A 17,759-nucleotide genomic window follows, 5' to 3' on the forward strand; every position below is an offset into this window, starting at 1 on the left:
ATTTGATATCATTGAAATGCATATTTATGTAAGCTTTAAAAACAAGACGTAGAAGCTGAGACAAAATGCTTTTCTTCATCAATTATTAATTGAAATACATTCAAAGATACTTCACCATTAAATACGTCATAAATGTTGATTTTCTACAAGTCAATACTGAAAGAAAGAACTCAAGCTCTTTGTTTAATTATACCATAAATGCTAACTCTTTTTATGCAATTAAGATGGAAACTTTGTGTGTTGACTGGTCTCCTAGTTGCGTCTCTGTTGTTCATATGATAGGTTGTTTTGTCTCTGTGTGTGTGAGCTCATGTGTGTGTGTGTGTGTGTGTTGTATCTGTGCATGTAGCGGAGTGTGCGAGTGAGCGTTTGGATCCCTCCTCCCCGGTGCTGCGCCGGCCCCTCTGTCGCTTTAAGTCCTGCCCCTCGGAGCCAGCCAACAGCAGCTGTTCCATATTCATCAAGCCCTTGAGTCTTAAAGAGCCCTCTCCCGACCATGGAAAGAGTCATTCCCCTCGCTCGCGCTCTCATGCTCTCTCCATCTTAGCGCTCATCCCGCTGCTGCCTGCGCTTCTCTCTCTCTCTCTGTCTCACCCCCCTTTACCTCCTCCGTCTATCTGTCCCTCCCCCCCCCCTCCTCCTTCACTTTCTCTCCCTCTCTCTGACATACACACACTTTCACTTACATGCACTCAGACACACTCTCTCTGCCACACATTTATAGATACACACACACAACACCCATGCTCACGCACACACGCGAGTCCAACATACCTGTGCAGGCTGGGGGGGGAGCGGTGCTGGAGGGGGCTTTCGTTTCGGCAGCGTTGTCTCTGAGGGTGCTGTGCCATCATTCGGGGAAGAAGCGGGTCTCAGTTGTTTTCTCTTTCCTCTTCCTCTCATTCCTGGAATGCTAAAACTGGACTGATGGACATTTCAGAACTTTGTCTTCCAGACCCTCTCAGCTATCATAACCAGTAGGTGCACCTTCTTTCCTTCTTTCCTTCTTTCACTTTAACTTTTAACCCCTCTGTTGTGATGCAGTTTTATTTCTTCTCTGTCATTCTTTCTTTTTTTATTTGCCTTATCTGCTTATGCTTTTTGTTAACTATGCCTGTTCTAGTTATGTTTCCTGAACCCCACTAGTCTAGGCACTGAACTTTTTCTTGTTTTAGCAGTCATGTACTTTTCCTGGCTTCTCTATTCATCTACCCTCTCACACCTACTCACACTCGAAAAGATGCACTTTCTCTCGTTCATTGTTTTAAGGGCTCTTAAATCACGCCGGACTTGACAGCATAGAGCAACAGGGCAGGTGCAACTGTGTACGTGTGTGCATACGTGTGTAGGTTTATTGTGTGAGCACATCATGTGGAGAGAAAGACTGGCATCTTTTTAAATTTCATTCAGAGCACGGCTGATTGATTTAGCGTGCCCCTCTGCAAACTGTGTATTTGTTTCCTAAAGAATTTGGGGTACCTGTCCAGTCGGGTTAGGAGGTTTGCTTGCTGATGGCTTTGTTCTTAGATTCGGCCGCACAGGGAGAATATATATATATATATTTTTTTTAAGGAGATGAGATTAACGTGCACCCGTGGAATTGGAGAGGATAAATTACACAGTGTAATATTTGTAGCCAGAAAAGACGAATGAAGAGACCGTGTGACCTCAGTGGAAGTGTGTCCCAGCCAGCGGGCACACGAGGCAAGCTGCTGTCTCAACAACTCCTGGCTGCTGGGACAGTCTGAGCTTCCGGCACCGACCACACTTTACCTTTGTAAAAACATCCTTGAATTTGATACAAAATAAACGTATAATCTTTAGTTGTGAAAAATATGTCTTTGTTTTTTTTTAAATGGTATAATATTAATGTTTTGAATTCAACATATCCCAGTTAATGGACAGACTAAAACTTTGGGCTTGTGTGAGGATTTTTATACATATAAATGTATAGATCATTTTTATGTCAATCTTTATTATATTATATAAAGGGTTCAATTTTGAAAGAAATATAAATGAAGTAGTATATATGCGTCGTGATTTGTGGAAGACCAATCAGACGTTTAAATTTCAATTACCTCACAGTTGCCTGATAAGTAATTTCCACATTCAGACAATTTACATTAGATTCTCTCTCTTGTAAAACATTCCAGTTAAAATTTGTATCATCTTGTTACTGAGCTTTTCATGTTCTGAACATTATTTAATGCGAATTGAGGAGTTTAGTTTAGATTCACTATATTTTAAAGCAGTATTCTACATGCAGTGGAAATACGTAACAGGTTATAATTCAGTGTAAAGTTAGTAAGCTGAATGTTGTTAGTGCTTTACTTGACCCATTTGGTGACAGATTTTCTTTACTTTGGGCTTTAATCACTGGAAATTAAAGAAATGCTTCTAGAGAAAATATGACCGTCTTAGACAGACATTCAATAATCTCCTTTTGTTCATCCTGTGATGGATTATAAAAGTTCACTTGTGTCTCTACACATTAATACACAATTACACAAACAGCAGTAACAGGGTGGGTGTTTCTGCAACACATCAAGTATTATATGTTCAAGTGTATTTATATTTTTCATTGTAGTATTCCCTGCAAATATATCTTTGTCAAAACTACTTTCATTTGTATTTCTTTTTAAGCAGATCTTCACACAACCCCCACATTTATGTATGATTATAATTTGGATATATGATTATTCTTATGTCTGAGGAGATGTTTCATTTTCAAATTATTTTCATAACAAATGCACTTTCCAACACATTTTGAATCAATTTATTGCAAACCTTTTCAAACACGAAAACAATATTTGAGTTATGTTGGAAATCATTTGTTTAAAATGTTTGCAGTTTTAGTTGACTATATATTTGACTTTGTCTCGTTTCAAGTAATCTGACAAAATTCATAAATGTACTTTTGATTTTTCGTCTACTCTCCAATGTTATAGTTAAATTATCAAATGTAAAATAACACGTTCCTAAACGTGTACATGACAAATATGTTGAAGTAATATATTGCAGTTAATGTTTATTAATTTGTTTTTGTTTTCTTCCCCCAAAACATTACAGTTGCATATTGACATATTTGTCGATATGACAAAAGAAAATGAATATTTAATGGCTCTCCACACAAGAAAGCAGTTGCATTTCTGTGTCCCATGATCCGACTATTTGATTCATATGGAAACATGTGACATTTAAAATAACGCTGAGAAGAGCATTTGCTCTTTCAAAGCCGAGTTGTGAACAGGTGTTTGATTTATAAACAACTCTGGTAACTTACCACAGATGTGTTTAGAAATTGTTTGTGATCAAATGTGGCTGTAATCATTTCTCCAACTCCAAAGCTAAAAATCTGCCACAGTAACTTATGACAGTAAATTAGCATTCTCCTGATTACATGTCTTCCTACCAACAGTTAGTTATTTGTGGCATCTCTCCAGCAGTGGCCTGAGAGTGTGCTGAGAGTGGCTCTCCTCTGCTAATGGTACAGCGGTATTCGCAGCCCCTCACTGTGGGCTGAACGTGGCTGTGATGCTTGGTTGAGAGGATTAGTGGGACGTATGTGCGGCGTGTAATTAGCACAGCACTGTTGTGGAACCGCTGTGGTATACTCTCTATAGATCCACCCGAGGGCATCGCCACTGCCTGGGAATCAGATGGAAACAGAGTTTTGCCTTCAGAATAGAGAGAGACGCACGCACCTCTCGCCTCTTTGCACACTGGCGCTATTTAGAAATGCGAGCGCACGCAAGTTTTCACAGAGTATTCTGATAACACAGGTTTTACTGGAAGTTTAATTCTGTATGTATTCTCTCAAAATGTGTGTGTGCGGCATTGCCGCCGGCATGTGGCCCGTTACACTCCACCTGTTATTTACTTCTGCTGGACTTATTGGAGTCTGAATATCTCTTGGCTCATGGCAGAGAGACCAGCCGCTTAGTGTACGAGCCTGACAGGCTTATTGTTGATCTTGCATTGCAGTGGCAGTTCGCGCCACTCAGAAGTCAGCCCATGCCGAGGATTGTCAGTTTGAGTTCCTCTGTGCTCGCTAGAATTGAATTGAGATGTGACATCTTTCTGCCTCTAAATGCTCCATCAACACCCTCGCTTTCCTTAAGCCCTGGCAGAGCCACTGCTATAAACTAAACTAGGCTATCCCATTTCCCTTCATGAAATAAAAGCTTTTTAATGTATCTTTTTTAAGAGAAGCAGAGAGAAGTTAGCACACAATGATGAATTCGATTTCAATTCATTCGACTTCATTCCCAGCGTGCTGCATTAGAGCCTGCGAAACACCCATCTCCAGCAGTCCGTCTGCTTGATTCTTATTAGGTTTCAGAAAACAAGGCGAGGGAATTGCATTTGTGTATCTTAAGTTAAAAGCTCTTTGCTCTTTGACCAAGTGTTTCATTGTTATTGGGTTAATCAGATTTTTGCTGTCTTCATGGAGATGCTATCGCAGGCTAGAGGCAGTGGTGGGTAACCAAAGCAGCCGTGCACAGACACTATCCAGATGGGATCAGCTTACGGTAATTTGGTTTCAGAATACATTACCAGAAGAGGCTTCTGGCCGAGAATGGCCACCCCGCTATGCGCCAGGAGCTGGTGGCCTCTGTAGCTCTGCAGTGTCCAGCCCCACAGCCCACCTGTCCCCATCCCACCCTCCTCATCTCCCAGAGCTTTTAGGGGGTGTTGGGATGTGTGCCTTTTTTTTTAAAGTAAACCCTGATGTTTTAAAATTCAGTCTGTCACCCGATTCTAAATACTTCTTCCTTGTACCAACAGGGCTTTGTTGTCCAATTCATTAGAGAGATTCCTGAGTCCACTGGCCACGCTGGAGCCCTCTCATTTCTGGTATCTAGTATCATTACTTTCACTGTCAATATGTCACTCAGCTCAGGCTGAGCGGGGGGGGAGCATGTTGTCCCACTCCAGGCCAAGTGGGGATGCAGAGTATATTGACACTCTCTGGATGTTCACTGTGCTGTAGTTTCAGATGTATTCGGGTTCATACTTGTCAGTGCTTAGACTGGCTTTAAAGGAGCAGCTAAATCAAACTCACTCATGTATTTGTGGTAGTGTTACCCCACCTTTGGGTGCTCTATTCCGTGGGTCATTAATTAGGAAAATAAGAGTAAGAAAAGCATGCAATATCCAGACTTGTTCTGTTCTGAAATATTATGACCCGTTCGATTTAATATTGTGCAAAAAACTCTGTGTAAAAATGGTCACATTGCAAATTAACTTTTTTTCTTTCAACTAATATTGCATGAAAGAAAGTTTGAAGAAAGTATACAATTGTATTTTTAATATTATTGGTACATTTTGGATGTTGGTGATACTATAACATGCTGTCTCTTGAGACCCTATCTGATGTTTGGCCTTTACACCTCCCAGTGATTGGCTACCAGGCCTCTTTGGCTATTTCACAACGTCTACCCGCACAGAAATCACCAGCCGTCACCACACGCCTCCCTTTCTGATTTCTCATGCATTGTAACCTTGGACACCTCCGCCGCAGTGTGAGAATCTGTTTAAAAATAACTTGGTCCATTAGTCTAGAAGGATAATGCTAGCCTACGCGGGCTCTCATGCCCTTGTGGCAGCAGAGTGCTATCACTGACACGGTGCGTCAGCACTTCTTCCTGTTGCTCCAACATTGAAGGGCTCCTCTTCATTGACACACACACACATGTATGTATGCGCACAGGCACACACACACACCATCTAGAACACTGAAGTTTAGAAAAATAACTGAGTCAAGAAATACACTTGAAAAAAACTGTAGCGTGGCAAATTAGTCACAAGAAAACACTTCAGTGAAGCTTCCTGTGTTTGCCGAGTCTGCTTGTTTCCTACGGTTCTCTCCATTAGTATGATAGATATGAACACTCACGACAATGCTGCTGCTTTTTTTTTAACCTCTGTCCTAAATTTGGAGGAGGGAAAACTTTGTAGGTCCACAAATTCACACTTGGTAAGAAAATGTGATGTAAGGCGGGTAACTATATGGGTGTTTATCAGCGAAGGCTATTGGTATTGAACGGCCAGCTGTTTGAAGGTTATGTTTCGGGGCAGTAATTGAAATGCAAAATAACATTAGGATCGATGGTTAGCTTTGTTTATTTATGAAATCAATATTGAAACCGTCCGTCACAGTAGCCGCTCTGATTCCCACTGACAGCTTCAGCATGTCTCCTCTACATGGCCACAGCGAGCCTTGCATCCATTACAGCTTTTAGAGCGAGCACTTCTTTTTTTTTTTCTTTCTCATCACTCTTTGGACAGCTGGGAGTAAATGTTTCATGCTCATATTTGAACACACACACACACACACCGTAGTTTTGAAGGAAAACTGTGCAGCATGGCATCATGAACTGTACAAAACTGTGAAATTGAGAGGACTGACGCAGTGTGCACACTTACAGCAGCTGTGTTATGGGTGTGTCTCTCGAGACAGAGAGAGCGTGAGAGACAGGACTACTATCACTCACCCCTGATTTGCCCGAGGGAAGTAGATGTGACCAATAACCAGCCATTAACATGGCGGTGTGCAAAAAGCCAGCCACTGTAGGCCTCGTTTCTCTGTGCTGAACAGGAATTTCTATTGACGTATTTCATTGTCTTGACCCGTGTCAAATACGCATTACTCGAATAACAGAAATAAGAAAAACCCTAAAACATTAAATTATGTGAGAAAACACTGCGGTACAATCCTGTTCCAAGAAATGCAGAACATAATTGATACATATGTGATTCAACATTAACCCACATGTATTTTTTATACCATCATTTATTTTTGAAACATTGCCTTTATTTGTATTATTTGTTAAAGCTAGAGCTTCCATCTCAGTTTAAATCAGATTGTCAGGCGAGGTTCTGACTCCCCATGACATAAAACGTTATTCATTACAGGTTAACTTTGTTTGTCTCATGTCTCATAAAACCTGTTGTTTACAACTGCACAACAGAATCATTGCAACTGATAACTGACAGATTTGTTAGTGTAGAAGTGTGTGTGTGTGTGCGTGTGTGTGTGTGTCCCTGCTTGCTCGCCTGCCTTCAAATTATACAACTATGTGTTTGTGTGTGTATTTTCCTGTTGGCCACGATACACACTCACATTTAAATGCCTCCTCATGAGACCACCCCCACAGCGCTGAGTGCAGTCGAATGGTCAAATTGAGTGTCTGGTTGTTGAACCTGCCACTTGGAGACTCGCTCCCTCCCAGTTCATCCGGTGACACCAGACGTGGTGAACACTGAAATGTATGTTTAGATTGCCCCCTGAAGGAGACACATTAATTCAGGAAATATCCCCAAAGTTTAATTATTCCTGAATGGTGGTGTGGTGGTGGACACTGCCTTATAAATCAGTTAGGCCCACCCGTCTTTTTATTACCAGCACTATTTATGGGGAATGTGTGGCAGCTGGTAGAGATGAGCCTGTAAAAAGCCAGAGGCTATTGCTATGACTGTGTCTGCTGCTGTGGCAGACACAGTCATAGCAATAGTGTTGTGAGCAGCATCAACTCACTTTGGAACTGTTTGAATTGTGCGCTACAATTTAAATCAGAGGAATCAAGTCAACTTTGATGATCACGTTGTATTATGTGTGTTCTTTTAATCTTACCTATGTGCCGTGATGACACAGCGACTGTGAACCTGTACAAACATTTACACATTTGATTGCGTTTGAATTATCCTGGACGCCTGATAAACCTGCTAATTTTGGCCTTGTACATTTGTGTGTGCATGTGTGTGTGGGTATGTTTGTATTTGTACTCTTCTTCTTATGAAGAGGACAATTTATAACGGAGGCAGGATGGGCTCTTTGTTTTAAGCAGGTATATAGTTCTCCCCTAAACAAGGACAGCCTATCAGAAGAAGATTAATGAAGTAATTTCATGCATGGCTCTATACCTCCGTCCTCCTGTGATTTACACTGGACTGTGTTAAATAGCCTTAACCCTTTATGATAATATTTCTTTCTGTTGGTGACACACACACACACACACACTGCAAAAAACAAGCAACCCAATCTCTAATATCTTTCGCCCCTCTGATAAAATGGGCTTGGATCTTTTGCTAAAGTTTCCATCATTCATATTTCATAATCCCCCTCTCTTTATTTTACATAAGGAACCCTACTGAGAGTGCGTGAGAGGTGTGCTGTGGTTGATATCTGCTGGCTTTCCACATGATTTATGGCCGTTAAACAAAACCGAGCCTTAAAGGGCTTTTGCAGCATGAAACAGAATTTTCAAGAGATATTCATACATTAGCCTGGACAGGTCAGCTATTCAGCAGCATATTACCAAATCCAGTTTTTTCTTTTTACTATTTTAACAACAGTGTTGACATTCTGCTCTTATTGAATCTCTTTCCACTGACTTTATTGATTCATTATATTACCATATCACACTGTTCATGAGTGGCCAAGTTAACTGATGATGTACTTTTATGAGGCGCTGATGATATGTTGATAATGACTTCATGATGCTGGAGATTCTGTGATAAAACAATGAATTTATTTTTATGTATTAGAGTTATACAGCCAAACAACAGAACTGGGTCGTTGGTAATATGTTCCATCATTCGAATTTTAAACAGACGTAAAGTGACAAAGAACTGGCATAAAGCGGAACAGTTTATTGTTAAAACATATGTTATAAAGGAAGAATCCACCAACTGTATGCCTCAGTATTGCAAGGGAGTGTATTATAATATTGGCGTCAGTGTATCAGTAACATATCACACAACGCCAGGTTTGAAGGAGTCTGTTAAATATACAAAACGCTGATAATTAGAAACTGTTTTTAAGGATTTTTTTTTTTTTTTTGCCAGTAGTGGACTATAATTGCTTTTTGTAGATATCACAAGCCATTGTACATTTATGTTGTTCAATTATACCATGGCCATGCTTCATAATGGGTGTAATGGAAACTAATCTTTTCTAATGAAAAAGCAGAATTAAAAATTTGATCCCAAATGTACTGCACGGCAGACGAGACTTATCACTAAACTTCTTTTTTTACATACAGTGTGATGAGCTGTTCAATTCTGCAGGGAGCTTCCCCACTGGGTCTGCGTAGAAGACTGTTAACTCTTCGCTCTCCACTGTCGGCATTTTAGACAACTGACAACTCCCTCACGTCCCCCCACTGACAGCAGCTCTGTCATTAGCCATTTGCTTCTCTCAACATCCTGAACTCAGCCCCTTATAAGAACTGGATCTGCCCAGTGCGGCCCAGACAGTTTACGTCAGACAAACAGCAGCGCCTGTATCACAAGAGGCCCTCTCTTTCCTGCCAGCAGCATCTCTGGAACAGGAAGGAGCAAGAGGGGGGATCAATAGATGTGATCTGCTTCTTGGCCAGCGCTATCTTGTGCTGCCGCTGGAGCATGGGGCTCATGTTGTCGTAGTGGAGTGAGCTCATAGCTTTATAAAGACTACAGTGACATCGCTGTGGAGCAGCTAAATATAATCCTCTGCTGGAGACTGAAAAACTTAATTGCCCAGGCCACAGAGCACCATGGTCCCCCCAGTGGTAACCCTGCACGAGCCTCCAGCCTACGGACTATTGATCCGGGGCCCTAGCTCTCCATTGGTACCATAAACACAGCTCTCTCTCTCTCTCTCTCTCTGCCCCATCTCTCTTCCCCTTGCGTATCGCTTACTTTCTCTTTTCCTGTTTTTCTGTCTCCTCGACTTCCCTTTTGTTTGCCTTCATAGATCTGCGCATCATAAATCTCTGTCAGCTTCTCCTGAGTGTCTGGCATATCCGTTAATAAAGAGAGCCCTCCCCTCCCTTCAGGTCCTCCCCCTCCGCTCCCTCCTCTCTCTGCCAGTGCAGGACTAATGAATGAGAAACTCCAAAATTAGGGGCCTCTCCCTCATAGATTAGAATGGGTCCCTATGGAGCGTGGGGCTTGCCTCCAACGAAACCACAGCCATCAACCCCCTTCGCCAACATTTCCATCTTTCATATTCTGTCTGCAACACAAACACACCCTGAGACCTAAGAGCACCTAAGCCCGTACAGCGTTGGTACAGACACACATGCACATCACCCCAAGAGTCTTTTGGCCCCTTATTCCCCTGATGGTCATTAACCTGGAACCAGTCAGAGAGGCGTCCTTCATATATGTTTTGGAATCTCTATTCCCTCTCCTTTCTCCCAAGGGCCACCCAAACCCCTCCCTGATCCCCAGCCCTTTTTCATTTCCATTTTTCCCTGTGTGAACACACGCCGAACACCCTTGGTGGCATACACACTTCTGCTCGTATCTCTGTGACTTTAGTCGGGCGGTGCAGAATTTCAGCGTGGTCTCCGCTCTCCCAAAAATGAATCCTTGGCTGTGTGTTAGAGCGGTAAAAGGTGGCGGTGGCCCCAGGAGGAGAGGTCAGCGTGGCAGCTGCCAGTGGGTTCTTGCTGTGGTGGGGAGGCTGAGCCCGGCTGAGAGGAGGTCTGTCAGGAGCTAATTGAGTTTGTCCTACCAACGCTGACTCTGGGGCCAGTGGCTTATCAGGCCACATCGCCTGGGGCCCTCCAGACAGATCTGCCCCTACCGGGGCATCTGATATCACCATCACCCTGCCTGCAGATGTCAACCCCCACCTCCACCACCCACCCCGTCCCCTCCACTTACCCAGTTTGATCAGGTAGCAAGGATGTGACACTCCGGGATGAGGTTAGCAAATGTTCTAAAATTGTGTTTTTGGCATCTGGTGGCCTTGAGAGTGAAAAGGACATCCTGGGAATATACTCACTTTTTTAAATTGAGCCTCGAGCACGGGTTTGTAACTGTGCTTGTGATTTACACATGAAACAAGGAGAGAGCTGTAGTCACCCAGAGAACAGTGGAGGATGTCAGTATCCTCCTGAAGTGAGCAGGAAGCTCTCAGCAGGAACACTTACAAATTGGCTCAATTAGATCCTGAATGTTCTGCGTTCTTGCGACAGTGTCTTCCGACGTTCAGAGTTTTCCGCTTGCAGGCGAGGAAAGTGTTGAGAAGCGAGGAAACGAGCGCTCCTCGCTTCTCCTCTCGGAAGTCGAGGAACAGAGGGTGTGAGACGAGCTGCCAGATCATTAGGCCAGCTAATCCTGGTCACAGCAGCACCAGTGGAACGATATTAGGGATCTGAAATGCTGTTAGGAGGGCCAGGTGGAATCAGATTAAAACCAAACTGTGCAGTGTGCGTTTGCGGGCCCATAACCCACTACTCAGCATGAATTTTGATCAGTGCAAAGGGAACAAAAGGAGGAGGAACAGCGAGAGAAAAAAGAGAGAGAGAGGGATACTGTATCGTGGACGAGCACTGCTCCTTTGGGCAGCCAGGCAGCAGAATTTGAAATGCTCTTATGTTGAGGAAGGAAGTAAGACAGAACTATAGATTTTTACAGCATCAAGTCGTGGTTAGTTCAGCAGATCCTTTCCTGTCTGCTCTGTCTGTGTAGCACACAGGCTAATTAGCACCTGCCCCACATATTGAATTATTTATTACAACTATTGCTGCTGTCAAACTATTTAATGCTCATAATTCATTTTTCCATACAATGGTATTTATAGATTTAAATTGGACCTGTCCCATTAGAGATTACGAATATTTATAGAAATATTTTAGACTATTTGATTAATACGCCAGGTTCAAGTGGTTAGTATTCCCTCAGTATCATTAATCAATATATGCAGGCTTGTTAAAAACATAAGCATAGCAGTGGTATAATGTGTCATAGCAGAATGAGTTAAGGGGATTCTAGCCAGCACATTTATTATAAATGACCACATTGAGCTGGAGGGGAAACAGTTAAGACACTTATGCAATTATGCTAAGTGTCACCCTGAAGATGGCCTTTGAACCGGGGTTAAGCTTACTCTGAATTTGTGAAATAAAAGCTAAATGGAGCCATCTTGTGCTCCTGCGTTTTAAAATATAGCCTTTAATAAGCCAAGTGCAGGTGCCCTATCGCACAGGTGCACATATCCATCTGAAACAGAGAACATAAAGCAGATGAACACAGAGCCGTGCATTAATTTATGGGGATGCAATCTGCATTCATTATCAAGAGCGGCGAGTTCTATTTTAGAAAGGCATGAAGTGGATTCACTTTTTCAATTTCTGTCTGCAAGTACAAATGGATCATTATTTAAACAGAAAATCTGAATACCCCCCCCCCCCAATGCCATCAGTAGTATTAGATGTATTTTTGCATTGTTTGAATTGAGAACAACTGAAAGAAAAACTGTGAATTGGAAAGCATGTTCTCCAGCACAATGGTGGTTGTGTATCAGTTGTATCTAGCGAAGGCTTTATATTGCAAGAAGAATTCCAGGAGTGCACAGGCAAAGGGCTTATTCCACAAGGTCAACGGTTTTAACAGGGGCCATTTTTTTATTATCTATTTTAGCAGTTAACCTTTTTGTGAATTTTCAGAAGTGGTAGGCACCTGGAGCTCCGATGAATATACATGACAGCAGGGAGTGAAACCTGGGAATGAGATTTAATTTGACACGCTGACCTCCCATCTCCACGGGCCCAGGAAGCCAGGGTGAGAAAATAAGGTTGACCCGCTGACCCCTGGGCCTGAACCCCTCCGTCACCCACCCTCACAATTAAATCAGCCTCAGAGAGCAAGAGGCAGTCCGGCCGACCGAAAGGGGGACACAGCGGAGATCTCTCGTTTCCTGTTTCCTCCCAAGCACTCTGAGACAGACAGCTATCGTCCAATCAGGCAGATACAGCCCGTTATGGAACATCCCACTCTCCCCGTGCTGATGGTAAACTGACATGTCAAATATGTAAACATTACCATTAGTTGGCAATATGCTAATGGGCTAAAGTGCGAAGGCACAACTTCGGGCTGTCTAGCTGCCACTCAATAGGAGCCCCTGTGTCTGAATTTGCATAAGCCATGCAAGGCTCAATTTTGTTAATGCAGGCAAGTGCAGGTGACCTTTCACCCCTTCCGTGGTACCTAATGCAAAGAGGGGTGTGTGTGTGTAAGTGTGTGACCTAGCCTTGACCCTAAGGGGTCACTATGTCTACACGGCATCCCCAATACAATGAGTTATCCATCTCCTCTACCAGTCCACCCCTTTAGTTCACTCCATTCGTGGACGGAAAAATGAGTTGAACATGTCCGGGCTAAGTTTCCCCCCCCCCCCCCCATTGTTCTCCCAATGCAATTTCAAGTTAAAGGTTATAGAGCGAGACTGAAATAGATTTCTATGGGCAAGGAAGGCTTCAGAGTGCATTTTGTGGCCACAGCCAAAAGGCTGCACTTTAGTCTGCACACGTTACAGCATCGTATTGCATGTACTCCACAACACAGTTATTAGGCAGACAGTGAAAAAGTCAATATCTTGCCATCATGTTTCCTTTTGGTTGACTGCTGACTCAAGGAGACAAGCCAAGGTCCACTCTGCTCTCTAAACTATGGAGATGCCCAAGACTTGATGTGCTGTGTATGTGTGTGTGTGTGTGTGTGTGTGTGTGTGCGCGCACTTGCGTGTTAAGTTATTTGAGTGCTCTTTCTATCCCTCCCTCTTACTCTCTTTCACTTTCCTTTCTTTCTGTCTGTGTGTTTGTGTTGTTTTTGGGCATGTGTGCAACGGTGTGTGGACGTGCGTGTTGTAGACGGTGGTGTGTGGCTAATGAAGCACTTGGGATCCTCCCTCTCGTTCACGGGTTTATAGGGAAGGTTAGGACACATAGTGGTATAGAGAACAGAACATTAAGTAGACTATTAGACATTAAGTCTACCAAGTAGACCATAGTAGAATAGTTGGTACATTTTAAATGTGATTTGGCAAATACAATAGATTACAACTGTTGGAGCACATGAAACCCACCAAATGTGTCATCACGAACCTTTTTCCATGAAGAAATTGCATGTTTATATTTAAAAACCTCTTTCTATGAAAAGCTGAAGAAAGATTGCTTTCTACTGGGACTGCATTGTTGAATATACGCATATATATGAATATATCATTCATTAACTCTAAAAACTTTACCACAATGTCTACTGAAAGGAAAAGAGCATTTGTGTTGTAATTGTCATGAAAAGCTAATTTCAATCAAGTGTTTAGCTAATGTCACTCCACTGGTTGATAAGATTAATATCTACTCTTGGAAGACCTCTGCTAATCATCTTCCTCTTCTCCTCCTCCCTTTCCCGTCAACTCTCCCCCCCCCCCCTCCCCCACTCACCCCACCCCTCAGGCTGCTGAATAGAATGGCCGCTGATGACCGGCACCTACCTTCCAGTTGTGGGTCCTACATCAAGACGGAGCCATCCAGTCCCTCCTCGGTCATCGACACGGTCAGCCACCACAGCCCCAGCGGCAACTCAGACGCCAGTGGCGGCTATGTCAGCACTATGAACAGCCACTCCAACGGCCTGGACTCTCCACCTATGTTCACCCCCAGCGGGCTCGGGGCCGTGACCTGCCGCAAACGCTACGATGACTGCTCCAGCACCATCATGGAGGACTCGTCCATAAAGTGCGAATACATGTTGAACTCCCTCCCCAAGAGGCTGTGCCTGGTCTGTGGAGATATAGCCTCGGGGTATCACTATGGGGTGGCCTCTTGTGAGGCCTGCAAAGCCTTTTTTAAAAGGACAATACAAGGTATTTTTCTCCTCCCTCCTCCCCCCTTTACAAACCGTCAATACAAGTATTGCATTCCTTGTCGCTGCATTGCCAGACATAAAAACACCCTCCGTACAAGACACTTCCGACCTCACAACAACAATGAAACATACGCAGGCCCATCGATTTACCATGGAAAAAAAAATGACAAGAGTGTGAAAGTGTTTTCTCTACCTCCTGAGACCAACAACCTCTGTAAAACAGAAACAGAAAATATTTGATTCCATTACATTTCCACTCACTATAGGACAACATTACAAGCGTATTTACTAGTTATCAAATAAAAACAGAAACCAGAGGAATATTTTGACACGGGATGGACGTGTAGGTATGATTACGTCGTCTGTCATGGTTGGTGGTGTATGGTGGACATGACATCATCACTCAGGGGTCAGATTTGGCGGAGTGTACGGGGCTGTTTGCCTAGATGCCTTGGGGGGGCTCAGAGAACGTGCTTTATTATTCCTGTCTTGTTTTGTGTGTGTGTGTGTGTGTGTGTGTGTGTGTGTGTGTGTGTGTGTGCCTGGGGACTATGGGTGCGATTGGCTATCTGCAAGGCATGATGTATCACAGCTTCTCATTAGAGAGGCAATGAAAGGCCCCCCGCTGTGACACTGGGCGCTCTGCTCCGGATTAATCAGGAAGACGGAGATATTGTTGAGCCTGGAAACAGCTGCCCAAGTCGAGGCTCTGCCCCGGCTGAGTACTGCAACAAATACTGTAGACAAACTGGATGAATAAGGTGAAATGAGCCAAAAGGTTGGAGTATAGTGAAATGAGGTGATTAAGAGTGGAAGAATTTGATTTTTCAACTAAATGAGTCCGACAGGTTTAATCCATTGCTTTCAGTGATTTTTCATCAACAAATGATTGCAGGCATTATTTGAAGATCTGGCCGTCTGTCTGGTTGTTAAGTGTTGATTTTGGACCTTACAGCCCTATCAGCTTTAGACAGTCTATGTACCTTTTGCAGGCAAACAAAAGCATTAGGCCAAATCCTCCTGTTTACCCATGCTGCCATCAGCAATCCTGTCTATTGACAATAGATGAACATTTTTTTCTCAAATAACATAACTGGGCTTTTGTCCCCTCACTAAAAGTACACTGACGGCAACACAATGGAACAGAAAAAAAGCGTTCGGGGAAGAAAGGGACGTCTTAAGTGGAGCAATGGCCCAAACAATTAAGAGGAAGGTACATGGGAAAAAAATTGAAAGCTCCTCTTTCCCCCCCCCCCCCTCACTTTGCATTGTCGATTTGAAATCCCTCTCTTTCTCTTCTTGGAGGGCTGCCTGTAATGGAGCTAATCTGCCGTCGTTTGTCCGAGCCACAGGAGTTTTGTCAATAACAATCAGCGTTTGGAAAGTGTAATTAAGGCCGAGGCTTTTCATTAGGAAGAAGGGAGGGGGCCGTCTCCAGGGACGGGCATGCCAATTAGAAACTCAGGCACGCGTCGCCGGGTAATTTCAGGGAAAGGAGGGGAAAAAAAACCCAGGACTTCTTAAGATTGGAGAGGGACCCTGCTGCTCTTTCAGAGGAGAGGAGGAGAGGCTTAATGGCATAATAATCAGACAGGGGTCCCAGGCAGAAAAAGCAGGAGGACGCAGGGACTTTTTGGGGGAGGTGAAAGCCTTCCGAAATGATAAAAGAAACACATGCAGGATGGCTGGAGGAAAATGGAGGTGGTAAATAGCGGGATGTAGAGCCCTTGAAAGAATGAGAGGGTGCCGTTGATGAGAACTGATTAATTAAAGGAATAACGAGGCAGTCAAGGGTGGAGTGTGAGACGGCCCTCTCTAATGAGAGGAAAACAAAGGAGCTGTCTCTTCCAGCCCTTTATCACATTGTTCTGCAGCACTTCGGGCTAATAACATGCTAAGTTAATGTTAACCCTGTACATGACCGTTTCTTTATCACCTTGTGCTCACCTTGTGTAACTCTGTGTGATTCAGCAGCTAATTCTTGAGAGGAAATTTGTAGTTTTTTTTCTTTTTTTTAGATATATATATTATCTTTCAATTTAGTTCTATTTAAATTGTTTTGACTTTTTTTGATAGTTTAGGCACCGAGTAACTTACTGTCTTTGTTGTATTTCCCGCTCCCGCCTCATAGTCTTACCTTTTCAACAAAAGATGATGGAAAATCCATCATCTTTCACCTATTCATCCAGTGAAAAGCCCCTTGAACTCTTACGTGGAGATAGTTACATTACTCAAGGCCAGGCCCCAAATTAATGTCAACCTGGATCTCCATCCATCCCAGAAATAGCCCTGTTCTCATTGCTCCCTAATCATCCCGCCATTCCTGCACCTCACGTGCACCCACCAATCAAAAACATAAATCTCTTATTGAACTGTGTTTTCTTCCCATTTTGAACCCAAGTGTAAAATTGCTTGAAAACCAACTGAACTCAGTGGCCCCCTTCTATATGAAGTAATAGACCTTGACAGTAAGCCTGTAAAAGTCAGTTTAGATTTTGATGAGAAATACCTGCCATTTTACTGTAATTTACTTACAAGACCTGACTTTCCCCTCTGTGCCCTGGCATGGGTCCTGAAAAGCCATAAAATAGATTGAGACAGATACTTATCAAGACAAGAAGGAGGGAAATCTTTTTCTTCTCCCTTCACTCTGTCATGTTATTGGTAACCATACCGTAACCTCTCTAAAGACGGATACACCCCGGCATGGCCCTCGGGTTAAAGGGGTTCCCGCCAGTATGCTTCATTTCTGAAAGTGAAACCGGCCATTCTATTATTCACATCTCTGAATGACAAGGTTACTGTAAATAATGTAAGAGGTGCGCCCTTTTGACTCAATGTTTTAATCTGATGTCACTACAAAATTCCCAATTAAATCAGTAGTTAGTTGTGACACTTTGTCATTCATTCACACAAAGATAAGAAGGACACACTGGGCATAAAATAATACATCTTACAATGATGAAGCCTATTCTGTTGAAAGTAAAACATTTAAATGCATAAATGTAAATCTCAGTGATTGTGTTCTTATTTAACAATTACATTGAAGTCCAAACCTAATTAACCGCATCAATTACAGGTATATTTTGCTTATAGTGTAAATGAAGTGTGGTTTT

General features: G+C 43.1%; 1 protein-coding gene across 4 annotated transcripts in view; it reads left to right on the forward strand.

Annotated features, from left to right (window-relative positions):
- The first annotated feature begins 832 nt into the window (after positions 1-832).
- Positions 833-17,759, forward strand: part of esrrb (estrogen-related receptor beta) — a 41,108-nt gene continuing 24,181 nt past the window's right edge. For 2 of the 4 annotated variants that reach the window (XM_079286579.1, XM_079286580.1), the window contains exons 1-3: positions 833-977; positions 4,789-4,857; positions 14,232-14,641. In XM_079286579.1, the coding sequence (XP_079142705.1) occupies positions 928-977; positions 4,789-4,857; positions 14,232-14,641 (529 nt within the window). In that variant the 5' untranslated portion in view covers positions 833-927. The remainder of the gene's footprint in view (positions 978-4,788; positions 4,858-14,231; positions 14,642-17,759) is intronic. The other 2 variants (XM_079286581.1, XM_079286582.1) reach the window with 1 other exon arrangement.

This window comes from Melanostigma gelatinosum, assembly GCF_949748355.1.
Source record: "Melanostigma gelatinosum genome assembly, chromosome: 16".
Taxonomy (NCBI): domain Eukaryota; kingdom Metazoa; phylum Chordata; class Actinopteri; order Perciformes; family Zoarcidae; genus Melanostigma; species Melanostigma gelatinosum.